General features: G+C 42.0%; 1 protein-coding gene across 1 annotated transcript in view; it reads right to left on the bottom strand.

Annotated features, from left to right (window-relative positions):
- The window catches only part of maml3 (mastermind-like transcriptional coactivator 3), a 172,731-nt gene extending 155,007 nt beyond the window's left edge, over window positions 1-17,724 (bottom strand). The window contains exon 1 of the mRNA XM_017464311.3: window positions 16,619-17,724. Coding sequence (XP_017319800.1) covers window positions 16,619-17,038 — 420 coding nt within the window. The 5' untranslated portion in view covers window positions 17,039-17,724. The remainder of the gene's footprint in view (window positions 1-16,618) is intronic.
- Between the last annotated feature and the right edge of the window lie 5,198 nt (window positions 17,725-22,922).

Genomic DNA, 22,922 nt, shown 5'->3' with positions numbered 1-22,922 from the left:
ATCACCCCTATGCATCACACGACTTCCTAAAATACATCAGTCTGACCTTCTCCAGGTCGCATCCAGTCTGTGCTTCTTTTCCTCCATCGCTCCCTCACTCTTTCCCTACAACTATATTCCAATCACCTTCTGAAGGTTAATGAGATCAGAACAGAGGAGACAATCACAACCTCCCACACACTCTCACAGCACATTTACACAAATCCTAGAGGTATTCACGACGCTTTAAACGCTGTTTATCCATTTTCCATACCGCTTTATCATAGACAGGGTCACGGGAAGCCTGGAGCTTATCCCAGGGGACTCGGGGCACAAGGTGGGGGACACCCTGGATAGAGTGCCAACCCATCGCAGGGCACAATCACGCACACACTAAGGACAATTTGGACAAAATGACAGTCAGCCAAGGTTTAGCGTATCTTTGGATTCGGGAGGAAACCAGAGAACCCGGAGGAAACCCCCGAAGCACGGGGAGAACATGCAAACGCCAGGCACACAGGGCGGAGGCAGGATTCAAGCCCCCAACCTCCGAGGTGTGACGCAAACGTGCTAACCACTAGGGATGGGCGATATGTTATCGTTTGCAGTATACGGGTCAATAAGAATTAGTCTTCCCGCGATAACGATAAAAGCCTAGTTGATGATTTATTTGTGTCTGACGGTCTGCGGCCCCTTCGCAGCTCACGTGCCGAGCGAAAACGAGTACGCCGGAAGGCGGACGTGGAGCCGAGGAGGAGTTTATCGCTAAACGAGGAGCTGCCTCTATAATCTGGAACCGGTTCGGTTACAGAAAATCAGTTTTACTTTTAGATCGATGTTTGTGTTTCTGAGGCTCTCAAGGTCACATCGGTCACTTGTAGCTAAAAACAGTGGTGAATGGCACTATATTTATATCGTCACCGATATCGTTTTCGCAATATATACCAGAAAATATCGTGATGCAGTTCAAGTCCATATCGCCCATCCATACTAACCACTAGGCCACCGTGCCCCCAAAATAATGCACAATGTATTGCTATTAAATAAACTGTCAAATTGCTGTATAAGAAGGCAAATTGCTGTATAAGAAGTAACTTCTGGGTAGAAACAGTACTAGAAAAAAACACAGAACTGTGTTTGAATATTTTTCTATAACAGTCTGTATAACAGCACGTTCCCGAAAGCAAAGATTGTAGATCACGCAATCTATCGCCAGAGAGGTCGCGCTTCATTAACATCAGGCATGGTCAATATTATTACTGCTAGTTGTTCCTACTTAACTAATGGTTACTTTTCCGAATAAAAATTTCTTTCTGCAAGACGAGGCCCATTTTCACATCCAGCATTTTCAGATTGACTCCATCGACATGCAATTTGCAGTTTTTACAACGACCTCCTGAATCAGACTCGAAAGATCGCGGAGAGGCAGAACGCAACGTGAGCGAGCGACGCATTACAAATGCGCAAACAGTTCCATTCTTTTCTCTTTTTTGAAACAAATTTCCTAAGATCACTTTACCACAAAAGCGCAAAGGTCGGAAAGGCCCGAGGATCTTGTTAATCTCATGTTCACTCAATATAAACCCAATGAAACATATATTTTTTTAATTAAATCCTTTCAGGAGGATTAATTTGAGTGCCCAGAGTGGTGGAAATGCAAATAAATGGCTGTACTGGTTTCACTGCATTCTTTTAAGAAATGCAGAGAGCTGTAAAATCTTACAAGAAAAGCAGAATGAGCATTGAACATTGAAGGAAATCGCTATTGTGTCATAAAATATTACAGCCAATCAGTTTCCTGTATGCAAACTCAGGCTATCGGATATGTGAGCTGGTGAACATGAGATGCAAATTAAGTGCCAGGAAAGAGAGCTAAAGAGCTCTGTGCTTGTCTTAACTCATGGTATCTACCCCCACGTAGCCATATTTCTGACCAATAAATGAGAATCTTTTGCCAGAATGTTTCTAGCTCCGCCCCTGACCAAATCCTGACTACAGTATTATACGGTTCTAACTGGCGGTCTATCGTAACCCAGGTAGACCTCTATAATACTAACAGAGGTGAACAGATCATAACTTTATTAGGTAGCCCACTGGTCAAGAAATCGCTAGTGTCGGAGCTTTGTAACAATTAAAGGTAACGCTGCAACTTTAAATTTTCTTATAGCTTTGCTGCCGAGTCCCACCCGTTGGTTGCCTGGAAGTGTCAGGAAGTGTTAATCGGGCTACGTCCACATTCGGCTGGATAAATTTCAACGACGCATCTTTTGTCCAGCGAAAACGGAGCTTTTCAAAAACGCTTTCCCAAATGGATCGATTTGAATGCGCTGTTTTTCACACTGTGTGCGAGAAAACAGAGACGCTCAAAAACAACGACGTGTTTTCAGTCATGTGACCCAGTCAACATGTTGCACTGTGATTGTTGTGCCTGCTATCAAGTTTGATAGCGCCGCTAAAGATCAACGTCACTTTGTACAACCAGCAGATGGGACGCCTGACGGAAACGACGCACGGCGAAACTTCTTACGTTTTTGTTTGGGTTTTTTTAACGTGTGCGCTGTGTATGGGACGCGAGCACTTTCGATGTGGACGAGCAATTTTTGGAAAACGTTTGAAAAACGCCAGTGCAGACGGAGAGTGTTTTTTAAAATGAAAATTCAGTTTTCAGATCCATCCGGATCGATGTGGAGGTAGCTTTAGCTAGGATAAAAATTGGTTTGCGTATACATTATATTATAATATAATAGAATATAACAGAATAATATGTGGCGAGGTAGTTGAGTACATTAATACAGATTAAGAGTTTAAAACAAATGAGTTTATGTGAATATTTATTTTCTTTTAATGTTTTTAAAGTTGCACAGCGTGTTTGCGTCTACAGTCAGTACTTTGCTGGCCAACGTTTTAACTATGAGCTCTGGCGTTCTGTCCTCACATCGGACATAAATGAGGTTTTTTTTGAGTCTAAAAAGCATTAATTATTTTCTCTCGATATGTATAACCCAAGGGTGACTACGTGTTAAGTAGGAGAGCTATAAATCTGCTGGTCCCGGGGGCCTGGGCTACTGATTGGCCCAGCCCTAGCTAAGGCTATTAATGTTTTCTACTGAATTTAAATGTCCACAGTGTGAAACTGAATCGGACCAAATAGTAAACAACAAAAGTAAGAAACGTATTTCACTCATTCGATTCAGACTTGGCCAACAAACTAATAAGTTAAAACAGGTCTGTCCTCAGAGTGTCGACTTTATCTACCTTTTTTCAACCTCCATGCACCTCTCTATAGAGAACAGAATCGTAGTGGCAGTGTGTTAAGGAACTAATTGTTAAATATCAGATTATGCTGTACAGGTTGACGTCACATGTCTCAGGAAGCTGCTTATATGCAAATCCAACGGCGATTTTCTTTTATCAGGCTTTCATGTGCGTGTGTTCTAAATATGAGAACTACACTAAACGAAAATGTCAACTAGACTCCCTACTAATTTTGTTTTATCCTGGCATTTAAAACACGCCTTTATGAGAGTACGCGATGAGTGACGAGTCATAAAAAAAACCCCTGAAAACACTGATTAAATCGTAATTCAAAGTTCCTCGAAATTAGGCACTTACACACCTTAAACAACATTCCTGAGTAGCACACGCACACGCACACGCACACACACACACAGGTGGGAAAAGCTGCTTACGGTTATACAAGAAAGAGATTCTTCCTACCCCGTGGTATCATTACGAACTGATAATGTAATATATTGCTGAATTAAAAAAAGAAAAAAAAGAAAAGAAAAAGCAGCAGCCGAACATGGGTGTAAAGGTGATCTGTGTGACTGCAGCCTCTGCGGGAAAGATGGTGCGACTAGATGTGTTCGGCGGCATTACACTCGATCCTCTGACCTGAGATCAGCTGTTGCACGTTGTTTAACCTGAGCTCCAACACCAAGGCACTTTGTCAAACTGATGCTGGAGCTGTGAAGCGCGGAAGACGCAGAAAGTAGGGCAGATTATCCAAGCGGCATTTACAAAAGTGAAAAACTCGCTTAAATGAATGAGCGGCCTACACAAGGAACCATGCAACCTTTCTTTCTTTCTTTCTCTTGAAAAAAAAAGGAGGACGATGGGAAAAAGAAAAGGTGCATTCTTCTGGTTAGTGCCATTAATGGTGTGCTTTGTGTAGAAGGGCATATACGAGTCGTGTCCACTGTAGAGGGATACAGTTCAATAAAATGGGTTAGTTTAACATCTAGGACTTGTATTAAAGCATAAAGCATATTATGGTTTTGAAACGTGCCTAGTTTTGTTTTAAAGGTTTCATACAATAGATTTACATGCATCCAAGGTCAAAAAACACTTAAATGTGCTCATAATTTAAACTGCAGCATTACCTTTTTCCCCAGTGTCACAAACGACTCGTTAAATGATCCGTTCTAAAGGATTCATTCTAAACTCATCCTTTCAGAGGGAATACTCTGTTCTGATTGGTCAGACGTCCAAGTCTGTTGTGATTGGTCTACCGCTGTCAGAGCGCAGCCAATGAAGACCAGAGGCGGGGCTTTTTGTTACAAACCTATGTAGGTTAGTACAGGAAGTAAGTCTGGAATCACTACCGACTCGTTTCAGCTGTTCAGAATCGGTTCCTTCTTTTGGGAGTCAATAACTCCGTTTGACCTGCGCTTTCATTTTTGAAACTTTGCAGACTTTTTACATTCACAAACAGCTCTATAACACACTACATGAAAGGTAATATCTGAAAAACCATAAAAGGTGCACTTTAAATGCATAGTATTATAGATAAATTAATAGTCCAATAAATACTATACAGTAACAGGAAACCTGGCAAGCTTAAATATTAAATATTAATCCTTAAATTCTCAAAGACATAAGAAGAAGAAGAAGAAGAAGAAGAGTTTGGTTTTTTTAAACAGCACCTTTTACAAACTTGGGATCGCTTTACATAATCCAATGACTGTATTAAAAATATATATATTTACAAGGACAAAATAATGCCACGATATTTTCATTTACAAAAATTACTTTTTTTTATAAAAATAATATTCTATTGACAGCAGGGAGAAAAGTTTATTTATTTGTTACAATAAATAAGAATGCAGTTCAAAACACCTGACGATACCCACAATATTCAGATGTTTCCTCGTGGCAATGGATTACGATATATCGCCCAGAGCCTTTATTGTATTTATAAACAAGAGACGCTTGTGTGACCTGGTTAACTGGAAAAAAAAATCCTGTAGCGCCGATAATTAAGACTCGTAAGCGGTGAATAAACCAGCTATTAACATACCTGATTTACACCTGAGAGTGTATACCGATGATACCAAATTAAAAGCTTAACATGCTTGACATTTCTCATTACTATGATGACTACAATGAAAAGTAATAATAAAGTTGTTGAACAAGTACATAAAACGCGACCAGAATTAATCATGCTGATTGAACTTGATCTGTCTTACATTAGCGAGAGTGCAAGTCCACTAATAAACGAGAAAAGAACTCGGGGGGGGGTGAAAACTTTTACTGAACTGAAATGATCCGGGTACAGGCTTTGTTTATAACATCGTCGGTCTGGTCGCGTCTCCTTAGTGCTAATTTATTTATTTAGTTTACTATTTTTGAACATCCCGTCATGCGTGGCATTTTTAACAAGGAAATGCAACTCAATAGCTATTTCTCAGATTTCCATCCCTTGTTTTTTTTTTTCTTTCTTTTTTACAACATTTGTATGCTTGATGTCAGCATGACATCAACCGGTTCACCGGTTTTCCTTCCTTGGACCACTTTTGATAGGTACTAACCACTGCATACCGGAAACACCTCACAAGACCTGCTGTTGTAGAGATGCTCTGACCCACTCATCCAGTCATCACAATTTGGCACTTCTCAAAATTGCTCAGAGTCTTACGCGGGCCCATTTTTCCTGCTTCTAACACATCACCTCGAGGCCTGCTGCCTAATAAATATAGCCCACCCCTTTACAGGTGCCACTGGAACAAGATAATCAATCACTGTTATTCACTTCACCTGACAGTGGCTTTAACATTATGGCTGCTACATATATATATATTATATATATATATATATATATATATATATATATATATATATATATATATATATATATATAAATTTGGTCCTACACAATGCGTGATGTACAGTGGCCTTTAAATATAACCACATTAACTAACCCCATTAATTAAGAAAACTTTGAAAATACACAAAAAGACACAACCGAAAACCAAAAAAAACAAAAAAACAATAGCAAAACCAAGAAACACAACAGAAAAAAAAACATGCCAGAAAATGCAACAAACCCATAAAATGTGAAGGCAAATGAAGAAAACATAACAGCAAAAACAAAAGACACACCAAAAAAAAGCGCAACAGTGAAAGCAAAATAATAAAAATACATAACAACGCAACAGCAAAAGTGAAAAAAAGCAACAGCACGAACCCACAACAAAAATCCAACAGCTAAACAAAAATAAATACGAAAGCAAAATCATAACAAAACAAAAAAGTAACAGCAAAACAAACAAACAAACAAAAACAATGCAGGAGCAAAACCTGTTCATCCTTTAAGCAGAGCACACTCATATCAATGGCATGCAAAGATGACAGTGTTTCTGGGTTTTTGTTGCTGTTGTACTTGTGTTTTGTACTTATGTGGCCTGTGCATTGTCTGTATTCACTACAGAAACAATAAGTTCTAAAATCTACTCCAGGCTCGCTGAAGAGGAAGTCGAGAGGCAGAACTGAAAGCTAAGCACAACGATATAACCCTGTGTAATTCTTGCTCTGTGATTCTAAACCAATTTTGTGCAAAGGTGTGTAAATAATCCTCCAAAACAAACACCACCAATAGGACGAAACCTAGAGAAACTGCAGATCTTTCACTTTCTTCTCCCACATTGGTGGAATAAACAACTCCTCCAGTTAAATAAATGGCTGTGCACTCTATGACCACTGAGCGTGCACACGCATACGCACACACACACACACTCATTCGCGTACACACACACACACACACACACACACACACCCCAAACGAAAGCATGTTGTACACAGCAGTGGCTGTGCTCATGGAGCCTCTGACGTCACAGCACTCGTGTGACGCTGCCAACTCAGGAGTTAAATTTAGATCCTGGGCACTGGGCCCAGACGCTGCAAAACAATGTGATACCACAACTACTGCTTTAGCTGGAGCCATCACACACACCGACACCCCTTCAGCCTCTGTACATGGCCTCAACAATCGCTGATACACACCCAAATACACAAACACACTCGATTCAGGAACTGTAGGAAACAGCACAATAATCTTGGATGGCAGAAGCAGCAGCTCATACTTTAGCAGTAAAATCGAGAGACACTGAGAGACTGAACCATGTACGTGCTCTAAACTCTAGAAGCGTTCCAAAAAGAGTTCACTGGTCATGGAGAAAAGTTCAAGGCAGTGTACACAGATGCAGCACAAAAAAACTCCTGTAGCATGTCTCATTCCCAAAAAGCTAATAAGCTAATTTGAGCTTAACGAGAGATCGGTCGAAAATGGATTCTCAAGACATCGGGATACTTCACGCAGCGGTGACGTTCGTCTGGTTTCCACAAACAATATGATGTAATTGTGGAGCAAACAAACATTGTGCGTGGGCTTCGTTCAGCATGTTGTGCTCAGCAGCTGGGCAAACTCCACGGAAATACACGCGACGCAACCGAGCCTGTGATTGGTCGTGACAAATGGGGTGCACCCAAAGCGATTTATTCCAATATGGATGACTTTAAAAGCGGTAAACTACTTCGTGTAGCCGTGGACTTTCCTGAATCATGACATTTTAAATGCAACACATGCAGTACCGGACGGCCCGAAACAGAACAAGTCGTAACCCGACAGAAAACAATTACGACGTCATACAAAATAAAATAAAATAAATAAATAAGGTTTGTTTAGTCTTAACCGATTAGACGGTGAGGCATAAAGAAATACACCAGTGTTCGCACTATGTATAATCAGTCCCTCCAGGATGTAGTGATCGCAGAAATGAGCTCAAAACCAAGAAATCTTACCATTTTTTTTACAAAGTACCACAGATTTGGGCCAAGACACGTCACGTGATATCATTACAGCCAAAGTCCTCTTCGATTCACGTGCATCGAACAGGATTACAGCTAAAAGGTCTCATTTACCGACAAACATCACCGCGAAAGACAATTTCACAATTTCACAATTTCGTGTAATTGCGATTTCACCAATTCAAATAGTTTCCCACAAAAAAAGCACACAAAAAAACACAAATTTTGAAAAAAGCTGCAGCAAAATCAAGCATTTTTGGCCGGAACAATCACAAAAAATAACTCTCAAAATCCTGTACGAACTGGTATATGTTAGAAATTAGCCACAATAGATAGCTAGCAGATTTGAAAATACAAACTCAGACCTACATCCTTCACTTGGAAAGTGACTCTGCGGATTTTATGAGTTAGAAGGACAAACTAAACTAGGTAAGAGTGTACAAGCTCCGCCATGCCAAGATAAAGTACACAACAAACAAGTCAAATCACATTGCACGTTTCCATCCAAACTCTTGGCTCCGAAGGCTTGGTGTCATCTTTTTAGCCTAGTTAATTGGACTTCCAGACAAGCTAGCATGGATTTCTCGACCCCTGAATAAGAAAAAGAAATGTCCGTTTGGTGGGTCTGTTCTCACTGTAGCCTCAGATTCCTGTTCCTGGCTGACAGGAGTGGAACCCTATCCCTAACCCTCCTGTCATCCGCCTGTACGAGGACCGAGCCAGTGAAGTGAGAGGACGCCGGGTTTTTATTTAAGTCATAAACAGGATTCTATTCCCAAAGTAATCACCAAACTAACAAATTTACAAGGCGGCGACACAAAAGAAAAAATAAATAGACCAACTGGAAGAACTTAAACTAGGCCTATAAACTGAGCCCAACCAAATGGAACAAACTACGCACTGAAGCAGGATAACAGAACAAAACTGACCGAACACGAAAACTGACCGAACACGAAAACTGACCTAATACAAAACTGACCTGACACTACTTTTCTCGATCTTTTCTTTCCATTTATAGACGCAGACATTCCACGGTTAACAAGCAGGAGAAGACATTAAATGTAACAAAATCATAACAAACATCTATACAAAACTGGGTACCAAACTGACACAGCAGACAATATACTAATACAGTCTATTCGCCCTTGACTTCCTGTCAGCTCCGCTGACGTCTCTCAACGACGAGGCATTTCGGTCGGTGGAACTGAAACCCGGTGGATGTTTTTTGTTTACTGCGCCATTCTGTGTGAACTCTAGAGACTATTGTGCGTGAAAATCTCAGGAGATCCGCGCTTTCTGAAATACTCAAACCAGACTGTCTGGTGGCAACAACCATGCCATGGTCCAAGTCACTGAGTTCATATTTTCCCTATGTTTAATGTCTTGCTTAAAAATATCCAGATAAGTGACGAACACGACTGAACAGTGAAAACATTTACTCTTTAATGCATAACCATTCATTATTCGTATAAGGCTATAACTAAGATAATTTAGTTTGATGTCTTATGGTAGAAATTCAGACTACCCTTTTTTGGGCGTGAACCTTGAAAACTGTCCCCTTTCTGAGCTAATGTCTCTAACCCGGTAGCTAGTCTCTGGTCTGATGAGCTGCCTTCAGCTAAGTAATTTACATGAATGAATCTGATTGGATCAACTGTACCAGAGGATCTGCTTCAGAAGCCATGATGGGTCACGTTTTGAAAACTAGAATTGTTGAACTATAGCCAGTTGTTGTTGTTTATTTAATCATACTTTTCCCAGCTACACTCTTGGTTGCAAGTACCTGACTTGGTATTACCTCTGTATTACTTGGCTGGTGGTCCAAGTACCAAGTATTACCTCTGTAATACTTGGCTGGTGGTCCACCAGTTGACAAACTTTGGTGCTACTTTGGTGCTACTACTTCAAGCTAAATATTTACTCCTGCTGACGTGTTCCTGAAAGACAGATATCGTGATGCACTGAAAAGCATGATATTAGGTTTCAAACCACTCCACCCATAAAGAAACCTTCGATGGAGAGCTGTGCTGAACTGAAAGTTATATGAACGTGGTTCACGTGCTAATGTCTGAACTCTGCTCAGTAGTGCAAGAGCAGGAACCAGAAGATCTAGTACTGCCAGCAGCTTCCATACACCAACAAACAACTAGAGCTTCGTTATTACTCATTTACCGTAAATCTCACAGTCTCGCACACTCACACAGTCATGCTGTGTATGCATCAGTGCTGATACTCACTGACTCACCACCATGAACAGGAGCTGGACAAACTGACAGGAACAATACAGTGAAAAAGGCCTTTCAGTAACTAAATCGATTACAAATGCAGCTAGACACTTGAGTCATATCAGCAGTGTGTATCAGCTACATTTACATTTATTCATTCAGCAGATGCTTTTATCCAAAGCGACTTAAAAATGAGCAGAGAATCAATCAAGCAGAGAATATATATATATATATATATATATATATATATATATATATATATATATATATATATACATATACATATATATATACATATATATATATATAAAGTGGGGAAGGGGCAAGTTAGGGGTTGCTTAAGTGTTCACGTTAGCTGTTTTTTGAAGACAGTGACAGATTCTGCTGTCCGGATTGAGGTTGTGTAAGTTCAGTCCACCATTGAGAGACAAATCTGAGGGTTCTGGAAAGGGAGCTCGTGCCTCGCTGAGTGGGTACTACCAGTCGTCGGACGTTAACTGATCGCAGGTTGCGTGAGGGAAAATAAACCTCAAGGAGAGTGTTGAGGTAGGGAGGTGCTGTTCCAGACAAGGTCTTGTACGTGAGCATCAAGGCCTTGAATTTGATGCGGGCTGCTGCAGGAAGCTATAAACGAGTACTTACAATCAGCAAGTCTTCAAAGCATGAGGCCAAAAAGTCAGAACCTAACTGCAAGAGTCTCAACCAGAAAGAAAATTATTTAATGCCTCAAGGGAAACATAAAAACTATGGACAAACAACATTTGCCTGCGGTCGCAAGTAGACGCTCTGGGGATGTTAACAGGGTAGCTGCTAGATGCAACAAAAGAATTCCAGCAAAAATTCCCAGACCTGAATCAGCACCTCTGTGACCCAGTGTTAACGCAAATTGCATGTTTGTAAGGTTCACTGGAGTTTGAATATAATGGCATGGCCGCCATTCAGAAACCACGCTACACAAAGCCAAGATGCGTAACCTGGTCTGAGGAGCACAAAACCTGAATCCCAGAGCGATGGAAAGAATAACAGGAGTTGCCTTGCACACGTTTTTCCCCTAAACTCAGACGTGTTAATCTTCGCAGAAAGCCGTCAACCCACAACATCTGGTGTCTGCTGTTAAATATGGTGGTGTATCCACAGGACATGGGAGATCTCACGAGAAACGGTACGTCCATCATTGCCTTGCATGGCCGTACAGTAACCAAGGAACATGGGGTCATTTTGCAAAACCAGTCAACTTGTGTAGTCTAATATGAACTTAAATTATTGGTGGGTGATGTGACTATAATATCATATCCCAATTCTCAGAGAATCAAGGAATATTAAAGAGTCATACTGGCCAGGCTTAAGGTAAATAATTGGCAAGTTCAGGGTCTAATAAAAATGTAAATGTTTGCAGCATGACTCGGGTTTATCATAGCTTTCGTGTAAAAACCTAAACCTACTCATAAGTACCTCCAAGTAGAAGAACGGGTATAGAATAATGCACAAACACGTAACGGTAACAGTAAAGTGAGAGGATGGCCTTAGATGCAAATAAAACTCTAACGTCTACTTCTGCTGGGGCGGGGCTTATTTCATTCCCAAGCTGTCAAAACACACAATTGTTTTTGTTTGTTTCATGCAGACATGAAATCCTTAAGAATGCTTTTCATTTGTCCTTTTATTCATTTTTAGTTTTCAAGGTTTACTTTGTTTCCCTGAATACAATCCCACAAACAGAACATACGTTGACATTGAGTGTCACAATACATTCATCATCAACTGAAGTTCAACAACAAAAATGAATCCTTTCAGAAATGGAGCTGTAATCTTTTCGTTGCGGGTCAGGCTGCGAATCCCAACCGACATTTATTTACTTCAGTGCTTTGTCACCATGAGGGAGTAAATATCTCCTGTTAACTGTTTGTTTAAGGACTGACAGATTATTAATGACAAGCATTACCAATGTATATTAATCACGCCACCACTTGAGTTGCTTCTTAAGGTATGCATTATGATTTACAAAGAAATTATTTTTGAAAAACAAAATTGATGGTCAAAGAGTCTGAACAACAGCCTTAAGGAGCTTGGAAACCGTGGCCAAACATGTAGTAGTTTTGCAATGAGACAAAAACAATTCATATTTTCTGACAGTGTGGGAATAAAATAAACAGTAAGACCTGATGCGACTGATTCTGCCCACATTCCTCTCCTTGCATTTTTTTCCAGCTCAGCTAGTAGTGTATGTTTTATTTTATGGAAACTGAGGTAACTTGCTGTCAAAAAAGTTGGATTTTATCATAAAACGTCTCGGGTGTTGGTTTGTAGGACTACCAGACCGATAAAAGATCAAACTTTTCTAACTAGGCTAGTTTGGTGTCGCTAGCCATGGGGAGGCACAGCGAAGCTATCATTGTCTGCTACAGTGCCATGCACTTACATGATCTTTCCTTATGCTCTACTCATATCATGTTCACGTAAACTGGAACTCATACAGACATTAACACACCTTGTTTTCCTGCTCAGCATCAGGGGATGGTACTGTTTCAGTTTCAACCCCTTTACCGGTTTAAAAAAATCCATTTTCCCTCACACTGACTGTGTGAGCTAGCGTTTGGCAGAACTGAGACTGTCAGCCAATAAGACGCAAGTATTTCCACATATTTTCCTGTAAACCCTGTCTTCTTGGCCTCGCCTAAATTCACTGAAGATATAAAATTACAACAACACTGTGTTCTTTTACTGATGTTGTTACATAGTAACAAACCGCTTCAAGTGGATAATTATTCGGGGCTAAAGAAAAAATCTTCAGGCCGGGTTACGCCCCTGACCATGATACTGCTAGATTTGCTCCTTAAGGTATGAAATCCATCTATCCATATTCCATACTGCTTATCCCACACGGTGTCATGGGGAGCCTGGAGCATATCCCAGGGAACTCGAATCACAAGGCACAAGGTGAGGGGACACCCTGGATGGCATAGGGTATGAAATCTTGTTTTTTAAATAAAACTATTTTGCAAGAATTATGCTAAATGTGTTTGTAAAACAGCCTTTAAGGAGTTCGGAAAGCATAGCAGACTATCCAACACCTTTTTGAACAAGACAAAAACTATGTTTATGAAGATGTTCTGACAGTAACTAAGCTTGTATACAATCAAATAAATATGTCTGACAACGGATCACGCCACCACAAGTGCTGCTCCTTAAGACCAAAGAACAACTATAATATCATCCTCATAGCTTTCAGCTTTGTGGTACAAATCTGGATTTAAAGTTCCGGAGGTGGGACCTTGAGAGCAATTACCAAATTGTATTGGGGAATAAAGATGATTTCATCCAAAGTATCCCGATAACAACAAAGTGCCCCTATAACAGCAAGTCTTTAGAAGATCGATGAAGAACTTAAGGCAGATGTTTACGTATTGTACGTTGGAACATTGGTAATGAAACATCTTTAATTCAACATGTCGTCTATATATATATCCATATATTCCCTCATTAACTAGGCTCAGTTTTCACAGGCGCTTTTATTCTTCAGGACTGCCAGCAACATCTCTTTTTAGTAAGACTGTCTTCTTTCTGGCAGCATGGCAGCGCAGTTGGTAGCAATGCCACCTTACAGCTCCGGGGTCCCTCGTTCAATCCTGAGCTCGGGTTACTGTCTCTGCAGCGTTTTGCATGTTCTCCACCATGTTTGCGTGTTTCCTCCAGGTTCTCTGGTTTTCTCCCACTGCCCAAAAAAATGCATAAGTGGATTTGCTATGCCAATTTGCCCCTAGGTGTACTGGCGCCCCATCCGGGGTGAACGCTGCATTCAGCTTAACCCGGAAATGAGATGTCTAATTTTAAAGCTTGGCATGTTCAAGCCACAAAGTGAGGGGAAAAAACATGGACGCCTCCATGAAAGCCTGTGTTTTGTCAGCAACAAGCTAGCCAGCACGAGCGATCGAGAGTTCATGATGCATTTACTTTCTCAAAGCGACTAAATGTATGGTCAGTGTTATAGATTTAACCACCTAGTTTGTCTATGTTGATTGATCAAAAGTAAATACAACTATAAACACATTTTAAGTAGTGAAGTGATATTTTTCTGTTGATGGTGTACGAGGCCGTGTTGACATGACGTCAACACGCAGAACTCGGCATCGAGGACACCTTCCCAACTTTATGAGTTGAGGGGACGTATTCTTTGGTTGTTTCCTAGTGAGACAAAAATTCCAAGTTACAAGGCATAGAAGAACGCGGCAGAATTTTCTTGCCTCGAGGCCTGGTTTCACGGGATTGACACCAGATCTACTTTGACTCTGAACATGATAGAGAACTCGGTGAAGATGAATGAATGAAGAAGGGGTGAATCACAGTCTCAGAAATAAAAGGTAACTGTCAAACTGTACTATTCCTGATCACTGAGTCTATGGTACCACTAAGGATACATGTTTCATTCCATTTTTATATCTTTTACCTGAAAACATGAGTATAATGAACAATGAAAGCTATACACTATATGGCAAAAAGTTTGTGGACACCTGACCATCACACCATATGTTCTTGTTGAACATCCTGTTCCAGATTTAGTTCTTTTTTCTGTTATAACAACCTCCACTCTTCTGGGAAGGCTTTCCACTAGATTTTGGAGCGTGGCTGTGGGGATCTGTCCATTCAGTCACAAGATTTGCACTGGTCAAGAAGATCTTGGGTTCGTTCCAGTTCATCCAACACAAAGGTGTTCCATGGGGTTGAAGATCAGAGCTTTGTCCAGGCCACACAAGTTCTTCTTAGCAAACCATGTCTTCATGGACCTCACTTTGTGAGGGGCACTGTCATGATGGAGCATGTTTGGGCCTGTTAGTTTCACTGAAGAGAAATTGTAATGCTGCAGTATGCAAAGACGTTCTAGATCAACTGTGTGCTTCCTGTTTTGTGGCAAACAGTTTAGGGAAGGCCAACATATGCGTGTGATGCTAAGGTGTTCACAAACTTTTGGCCATATAGTGTATTAATGAACCTCTGATTTACCTTGAAGGCACAGTCAACACAAGGAAAAGTAGCGTTCGGAACCTTTATTTCTGAGAGTGCAAGTGTGTGTGTGTGTGTGTGGTGTGTGTGTGTGTGTGCATGACAATACATGAGTTGGGCTCTGCTGCTTTAAACTGACTTGATACAGCCACCTAGCTGCCATGTAGTAACTCAGCCTGAGAGAGAGAGAGAGAGAGAGAGAGAGAGAGAGAGAGAGAGAGAGAGAGAGAGAGGGACTCACACACTCTGGGAGGGGGTTTACTGTCTCTTTAAGGCCTTTAATCTCTTCGATCTGAAGCGTTTGTCTCCTACCAGCTAATGGCCGCCTCGGTGCGCGCGCACGCGTGCTTGTGTGTGCGTGCATGTGTGTGTGCGTGCATGTGTGTGTGTGTGTGTGTGTGTGTAATGTCCACAGAGCGCACAGTGAGCTCTGTTCTCTCTCTCTCTCTCTCTCTCTCTCTCTCTCTACCCAACACCTCAGTCAGCTACAGAAATGACACATCTCGTGCGCTTCAACCAAGAACTGGAGGAAAAGTAAAGTTTTCAACGAAATGTTTCACTTTGTGTCACCTCGGAGGCTCGAGCGCTGTATCCGGGCTAAAGGGGATGACTTCTACACAACATGCAATGCACACAATTTTAAAAATGAATCCTTTTAGTGCATTAAAGCCCAAGTGGAGGTCAGGCGCGTGCATTTAAACACTTCCACGCAAAATTTGTGTTAGGAGATATTTGCGGGGAAATCATCATCATCATCACCACAATAATGACACCCTATTGCAGGATAGTGTAAATATTTGACAAATAATTCCAGATTGACAGCAAAACACTTAATGCAAACAAAACAGCACGAGCTTGGGCATGCAAAGTGTCGCTTTTCGACGGGGAAACAACAACAACAACAACAACAACAAAAGTTTGAAGCCAATCGTGAGGACATGCACAACTTTCAGAAAAGTGTGCAAACGTCTTCATAACGCACGCGACTGTGGAAGGAGACTGCTGTAAACACGAAGCTCGGTTGTTAAAAGTGAAAACTGATCAACTTCGCCAGTTTCCCTCAGCAGTTAGTATCGCTGCTTACTTCCGACCTGCTGTTTCCGAAAGTGCAACAAGAAAAGCACACACACGCGCGCGCGCATGCATGCACGCACGCACACACACAATCCTGTCTGAGGAGTGAAAGTTTTTGTGCATGCATGTCACTAGACCTTAAGTGTACGCATGCATGCATACATGATGAGGGAGTACCCTTTGTGTCAACATTGTTTGCATTTGCTTACACACACACACACACACACACACACACACACATCACACTGCACGTTTACCGCGATTAGAGTGTTGTTCCGCTGCTCCGAGGTCTCGCTCGGTTCTTGCTGCTTGCCCTGCTGCTGTTTGCCCTTCTTGGCCCTCTGCTCCAGGGTGCGCTGATACAGAGCCGCTGTTTCCCGGCGCTCGAGCTCCAGCTGCTCCGCGTGCGCTTGCTGATAGCGGGCCTCGCAGGCGTTGTGATGCCGCCGGCAGCCCTCGATCCTCTGCCGGAGCCGCTCCACTACTGTGCTGTGCTTCGGCACTCCGGCTCCTGCACCAGCACCAGCTCCAGGACCGGCACCGCTATTGCTATTACAGTTATTAGTAGTTGTGGTGTTGCTACCGGCGTTGAGGTTCACATTACCGCCGCTGTTGATGCAAACACCACCACCGCCGCCGTTCGAGGCAGCGGGGCCGGAGAAATCCCCCATCATCATCTGCGCTGCTGCGTACAAGGGCTTTCTTTTATAGAAAGAAGTTTTGTCAAAGCTTTCCCCCCTTCCCGATACCACCACCACCACCACCCAGCCCGGACTCCCCTCTCCAAACCCGGGTCCGGCTGGATACAGAGACCGGGGAGAAAGACTGGAAACGACAAATAATGCAGCGCTCCTCTGGGAATACCGCCGTGTCAACCATCCACCGTTCCCCCGCAGCAAAGCCGACACCGGGAGAGACAGCACAGCAGAAGAGGAGCGACCGGGAGCGAGCGACCCTCAGTCCGCCGTCAGGCTGCGCTCTCGCCGCTTCAGCGCTCCATCAAACAGTCGCCGGTTTATCGCGCCGTCCTTCTCGGAGAGAAAAAAAGTTTCCCCGTCCGCAGCCAACGCGCTCCCGAGTAGTACTTTCGTGAACTTTGCATTTCATTTCATTCGCCGCGTGCTGTTTATTTGCTGCTCTCGCGCGTTAAGAATTTTTTTTTCCCTCCTCCCGAGCGTGAACAAAGAAAGGTGTGCAGTTCAGAAAGTCGTGTGTGTGTGTGCGTGCGTGCGCGCGCGCGCGCGTGTGTGTGTGTGTGTGTTGAGGGAAATCCTACAGACGCGCTAATGTGTGGCTCGCTCTCAGCGGCGGCGGCTGCAGCCACCATCACAATGATCGCGCGCACCAGTCCCCTCCTCCTCCTCCTCCATGCCAGCGGAGTAATATCAGGACAAGAGCCAGGCGGGCACACGGCGGCCGGAGAGACGGCTCCGCGCAAAACACGGCGCGGAATATAGTCCCCCGCGGAGGTGGACTGCACCAGGATGTTAAACCCAAAATAAATGAAAAACATTCTTGTAAAGAAAAATAGAAATGAGAATGACTCCAAATACACTGAATTTTATTGGTGCAACAACAACAACAACAACAACAACAATAATTATAATAATAATGCACTTTTCATAAATTTAAATACAGTTCAAAATGAAAAAAGGAACTGAAACAAAATAATGTTATCAAAAGGATATTTGAAAAAATTTTGAAAATCAAATGGAAAATAAAGTGAAATAGGTCAATTACGACATATCACAAGCATAAAAATCATCACTGCACTTAAAAACTAAAATGACTTTAAATATGTTTTTGTTTTGTTTTTGTTTTTTTAAATAAAAAAGGTTTAATTTTTGTAAACATTGTTTAATTCAGTGTTTACAATGTATTAGTATCACCAAATAGAAACTTTATCGGACCCTCCAGGATTTCGCAATTTTGCGATCGCAGAAATTAACGTAAAATTAAGGAAACAATGCAATAATCAGAGGAGCCTGCAGAATTTTTTCCAAAATTACCGCAGATTTTACCGCAGAGAAGACGCATCATGTGACCATCACAACGCATGTTCAGCCAAAGCCCTCATCGATTCAAATACGTCGAACGTGAGTACACCTAAAAGGTCGCATTTACCAACATGCATCACTGTGAAAGACCGTGCGAAACAGCTTCAATTTGCAATTTTGGCAATTCAAGTATTTTTCTGCAAAAAAAAATTATGAATAAAAAAAAACTCCACCTATTGCATTGCAGCATTTGGAAAAAAGCCGCAGCAAAATCAAGCATTTTTGCCCGCAACAATCCCAAATTGTTATGATTGTTGAAACCGAAGAAGAAGAAGAAAAACAACAAGAACAACAACAAGAATATTTACAAACATGGTTGGGGGGAAAAATCCAGACCCCTTAAAGCTTCTTATGTTGACTGTTGGAGAAGAATGAAAGGTTTTATGTGAAACCCTACACCCTGAATACTCCAAGCAGGATGTGCTTTAGCAAGCTAATAATCTGTAACTATCAATAGAGGCCTTAAAAACAGCTAATCAAGACTGTAAATAATAAAAACAAAAAATACATCAATTCCAAAACAAAAAAAATTCAAGTCACAAAACAAACTGGAATGATGTTTTTTTCTTTGTTTGGACTTATTATTTTATTTAGACTTATTCAGCATTAATGCAGAATTTATATAGTCACTCATACAGTGATGAGAAACGAAACTCAAGGTTCATTAAAATATGGGGATAAGTGGAGAGTCCTGAATAACATCCATCCATCCATTTTCTATACTGCTTATCCTACAAGTCACGATGAACCTGGAGCCTATCCCAGGGAGCATGGGGTACAAGGCAGGGTACAATCCATCACAGGGCACACTCACATACCCATTCATGCACTATGGACACTTTGGACAATCAGCCTACCATGCATGTCTTTGGACTGGGGATAGGAAACCCCCACAGCACGTGGAAAACATGCAAACTCTGCACACACAGGGCCGTGACACGAATCGAACCCCCAACCCTGGAGGTGTGAAGCGAACATGCTAACCACTAAGCCATCGTGTGTCATGTCTATCAAATAAAAATAAAAGCCAGCGGAAAATCCTCCGTGAGAGCTATCTATAACTGAGATAGATTTCATATGAAAACAGATTATTGTGTATAAGATTATTGTGTATAGGAAAAATAGAATAAATATGAAAAAGCAGAGTGTCTTACACTGCGAGGCCGCTGCGTGATTCTCATAGAAATAGACATTATAAGAAGATGAGGGGAAAATGCTAAAAATATTTTACACAGTAAAAGATTTACAGTATGTAAATATCAGCCCATGAAGTAGGCCTACTGTAAACACACACACACACACACACACACACACACACACACACACACACACACAAGTAGAGGTTTGTTGAAATAGTGTCTTGTACAGTCTGATATTGCACACAAGATGGGCACTGAACTGCTCTTGATATTCTGAACACAACATATGGCCTGATATATCCAAAACAAAACCTCTCATTTGTTGTTAACTCCAACAAAGACGTACGTTCGCTCGCTCGATATTTGTCTTGTTCTCTAGCCTTTTTGCGCTTCTCAGCAACTGAAGTGTAAATTTATACAACTGGATCTGTGATGTGGCGAGATGTTTATGCATGACTTCACTTGCCAGTGAATGTTAACAGAAAAGTTACATAAAAGGGGGGAAAAACCAGTCTTAAAGGAATCCATTCTTGGAAACAAGGGTGTAGCCTGCACCTGAATTTCTGCACTCACCCGGGTGTTTATTTACAGCGTGCAATATTTGAGCCGACACTCCGTACACAGATTAAACGTGGTGATGAAAAAGGAGAATTCCCATCGGTAATGTAGGCATGGTGTGAGTGTGTGTGTGTGTGTGTGTGTGTGTGTGTGTGTGTGTGTGTATGTGTGTGTGTGTTACGCCAGTGTTCATCTATTCCTACTTGTTCTCATGCTCATGCTGTTTGCAGATGTGTGTGGAGCATCCATTCTCTTATGACATCCTCATAATTGTGAAAGGTAGCATTGTGTTTGAAACCGAGTGGAGCTCTGAAGGGTCCACCCACAGCTCCAGAGCAAAATGAAACAAGTCCCAGTGCGTACTCGCACCTCGGAAGTTTAATCCACTTTCCACTGCATGTACACCTACAGATCCTGATGCAAGAGCTGCAGTAGGTGTATGTTACCGGAGAACAACGGTTTTGTATGTATGTGTCTGTGTGTTTGTGTTTTTCTGAAAGTATTATGCTGCCACATTCTCGTCCAGTCTGCTGAGCGCTGTTGGAATGACTGGAATGTTGTTCACATACTCTCTCAGACTGTGTCTCAGACACCACTCCCAAAAACAACTACCCTCTGCCATCTCTCTGTGTTCAGTTCTGCAGTTCTACACCTCTCACCTCTCTCTTTCCTGTCCACTGTTTATCTCTGAATGTGTTTGACCCCAGAAACCGAATCAGATCATTATTATTGGAGTAATTATTCGGTTTTTTTATTATTATTTTGGTGAAACTTTGAAACAACTTTGAGCTATCAGCGATTTGTGTTCAGAACAGACTAAACAAGGTATCAATTCATAGGCTAGCTTGCACAGTTTTACACGAAAGGCTTCCTCAGAGGTTCTTTGGAATGATGAGAACTTTATGGCATCCAATATAATAAATAATAAAATGACTTTTTTTGGTCTAAACTTCTTTCCTAGACGTCTTGGACTATTTTCATTTACCTTCTTCTGAGCATGTTCGCCTCACACCTCCAGGGTCGGGGGTTCGATTCCTGCCGTGCCCCTGTGTGTGTGGACTATGCATGTTCTCCCCGTGCTGTGGATGTTTCCTCCGGGTACTCCGGTTTCCTCCTCCAGTTCAAAGACATGCATGGTAGGCTGATTGGCATGTCCATATTGTACAAATGGGTGTGTATGTGAGTGTGCCCTGCGATGGATTGGCACCCCGTCCAGGGTGTACCCCGCCCTGTGCCCCATGCTCACTGGGATAGGCTCCAGGTTCCCTGCATCCCAGTAGCATGAGCAGTATAGAAGATGGATGGATGGATGGATGGATGGATGGATGGATGGGATTCCTACTTTACCTACAGTGCCATTCGATTACCTGCTAATACTGGCGCCAATGGAATTTAGCCTTGCTTCATCTCTACTTAAAAACTGCGATGCAGCAGCGCTTTAGTCCTTTAGTCTGTACATCTTTCTCACCACCTCATCTGTACACTATACTCAAACAGATCAGCTTCCAAAGCTTCAACTTCCACGATAATACTGCTGTTGTGACATCCAAGGCCAGATATTTCCAATCCAGACCACTAGATGGAGTTTTGATACTCCTCTTGGTTGTGATTCTCACTTCCTGTTGAACCACTATAAAAAGCACATGGGCTGCTTTCGAAATGGCGTACTGTGACATTACCTACTACATTTGATTCAGTACCTACCACTCAGCAGACGCTTCACTTTTTACACGTACGCTAGGAACAGCGTACAGTACGCATGACGCAAAGTTCGTCATCAGCAGAGTATGCACGTACTGTACGTGCGCCGCCTGATGTTTCTAACAGAGCTAATTTTGTACGCGCAGGTCACACATGTGCATTTAATTATTTTGCACTATTTAGTTCTTCCACAAGGTGGCGACAGTTACCCTGGGCCATTGATTCTCAAGGTAGTCGAAGAAAAAAGGAATAAGCAGAAGAGAAACTAGTGCAGGTTAGAAAGTACCTGAATTTGTATAATTCTAGCTTTAAGGATTCGTATACGGGTGCTAATCGTGGTGAGAGATTGCCCAAACATTGTTCTTCATGTTGTTGTGATGCTTCTTCTTTGTCGTCCTTCACACCAGACCTGCTTTACTGCTCTATACTGACTCTTGTAGGCCAGGAGCGGTAGTGCAAGTTGCCGTAATGAGTCACATGGAGTATACTTTGAAAGGCTATGCATACGACTGTGCGCATACACTAGTGTACGTGTGAAAAAACGAAGTATACAGCCTCTGATACACAGAGGCTTTGGTGTGTAGAAGGAATATAATACGGACGTACCACCTCCGCCATGTTGGCACTGTCATGTAACGTACAACTTAAAAAGAGACGACATGCCGCATTCCGCCATTTTTGATTCTGGCAGCTCTTCCGTGCCAGTCCTGTTGCCTTATAGAATAGTGCCGTATCCATTGGTTTCGTACTGTAGAATCTCTGCTGAAGCAGTAGGTCATCCGGGTATTTCTCGCCTACTGTTTTATGAATACTAAGAATTTGGACATACTACACGTTTGGCGTACCGCTTTTCGATTACGGTTTAGTAGGGTAGAAGGGATCTTCGGATGCAGCCATGGACTTTTTGTAGATGTGAAGCCTTACAGTTTGCGCCACATTCTCATAAGTTCTGAGGCATATTATCTAGGATAGCCTTTGGTGTATGACCTGTTTTTGCCTTTTGTGAATTTGACCTTTTGTCTAGCCCTTGCCTGACTTTGATACTGAGCTGATCTTCTGTTTTGAACTCCGCTCTGCCCCCGTGTTTGCTAATTTGGATTGTGATT

The sequence above is a fragment of the Ictalurus punctatus genome, chromosome 3 (assembly GCF_001660625.3).
Source record: "Ictalurus punctatus breed USDA103 chromosome 3, Coco_2.0, whole genome shotgun sequence".
Classification (NCBI taxonomy): Eukaryota; Metazoa; Chordata; class Actinopteri; order Siluriformes; family Ictaluridae; genus Ictalurus; species Ictalurus punctatus.
This window is presented reverse-complemented; position numbering and strand designations above follow the sequence as displayed.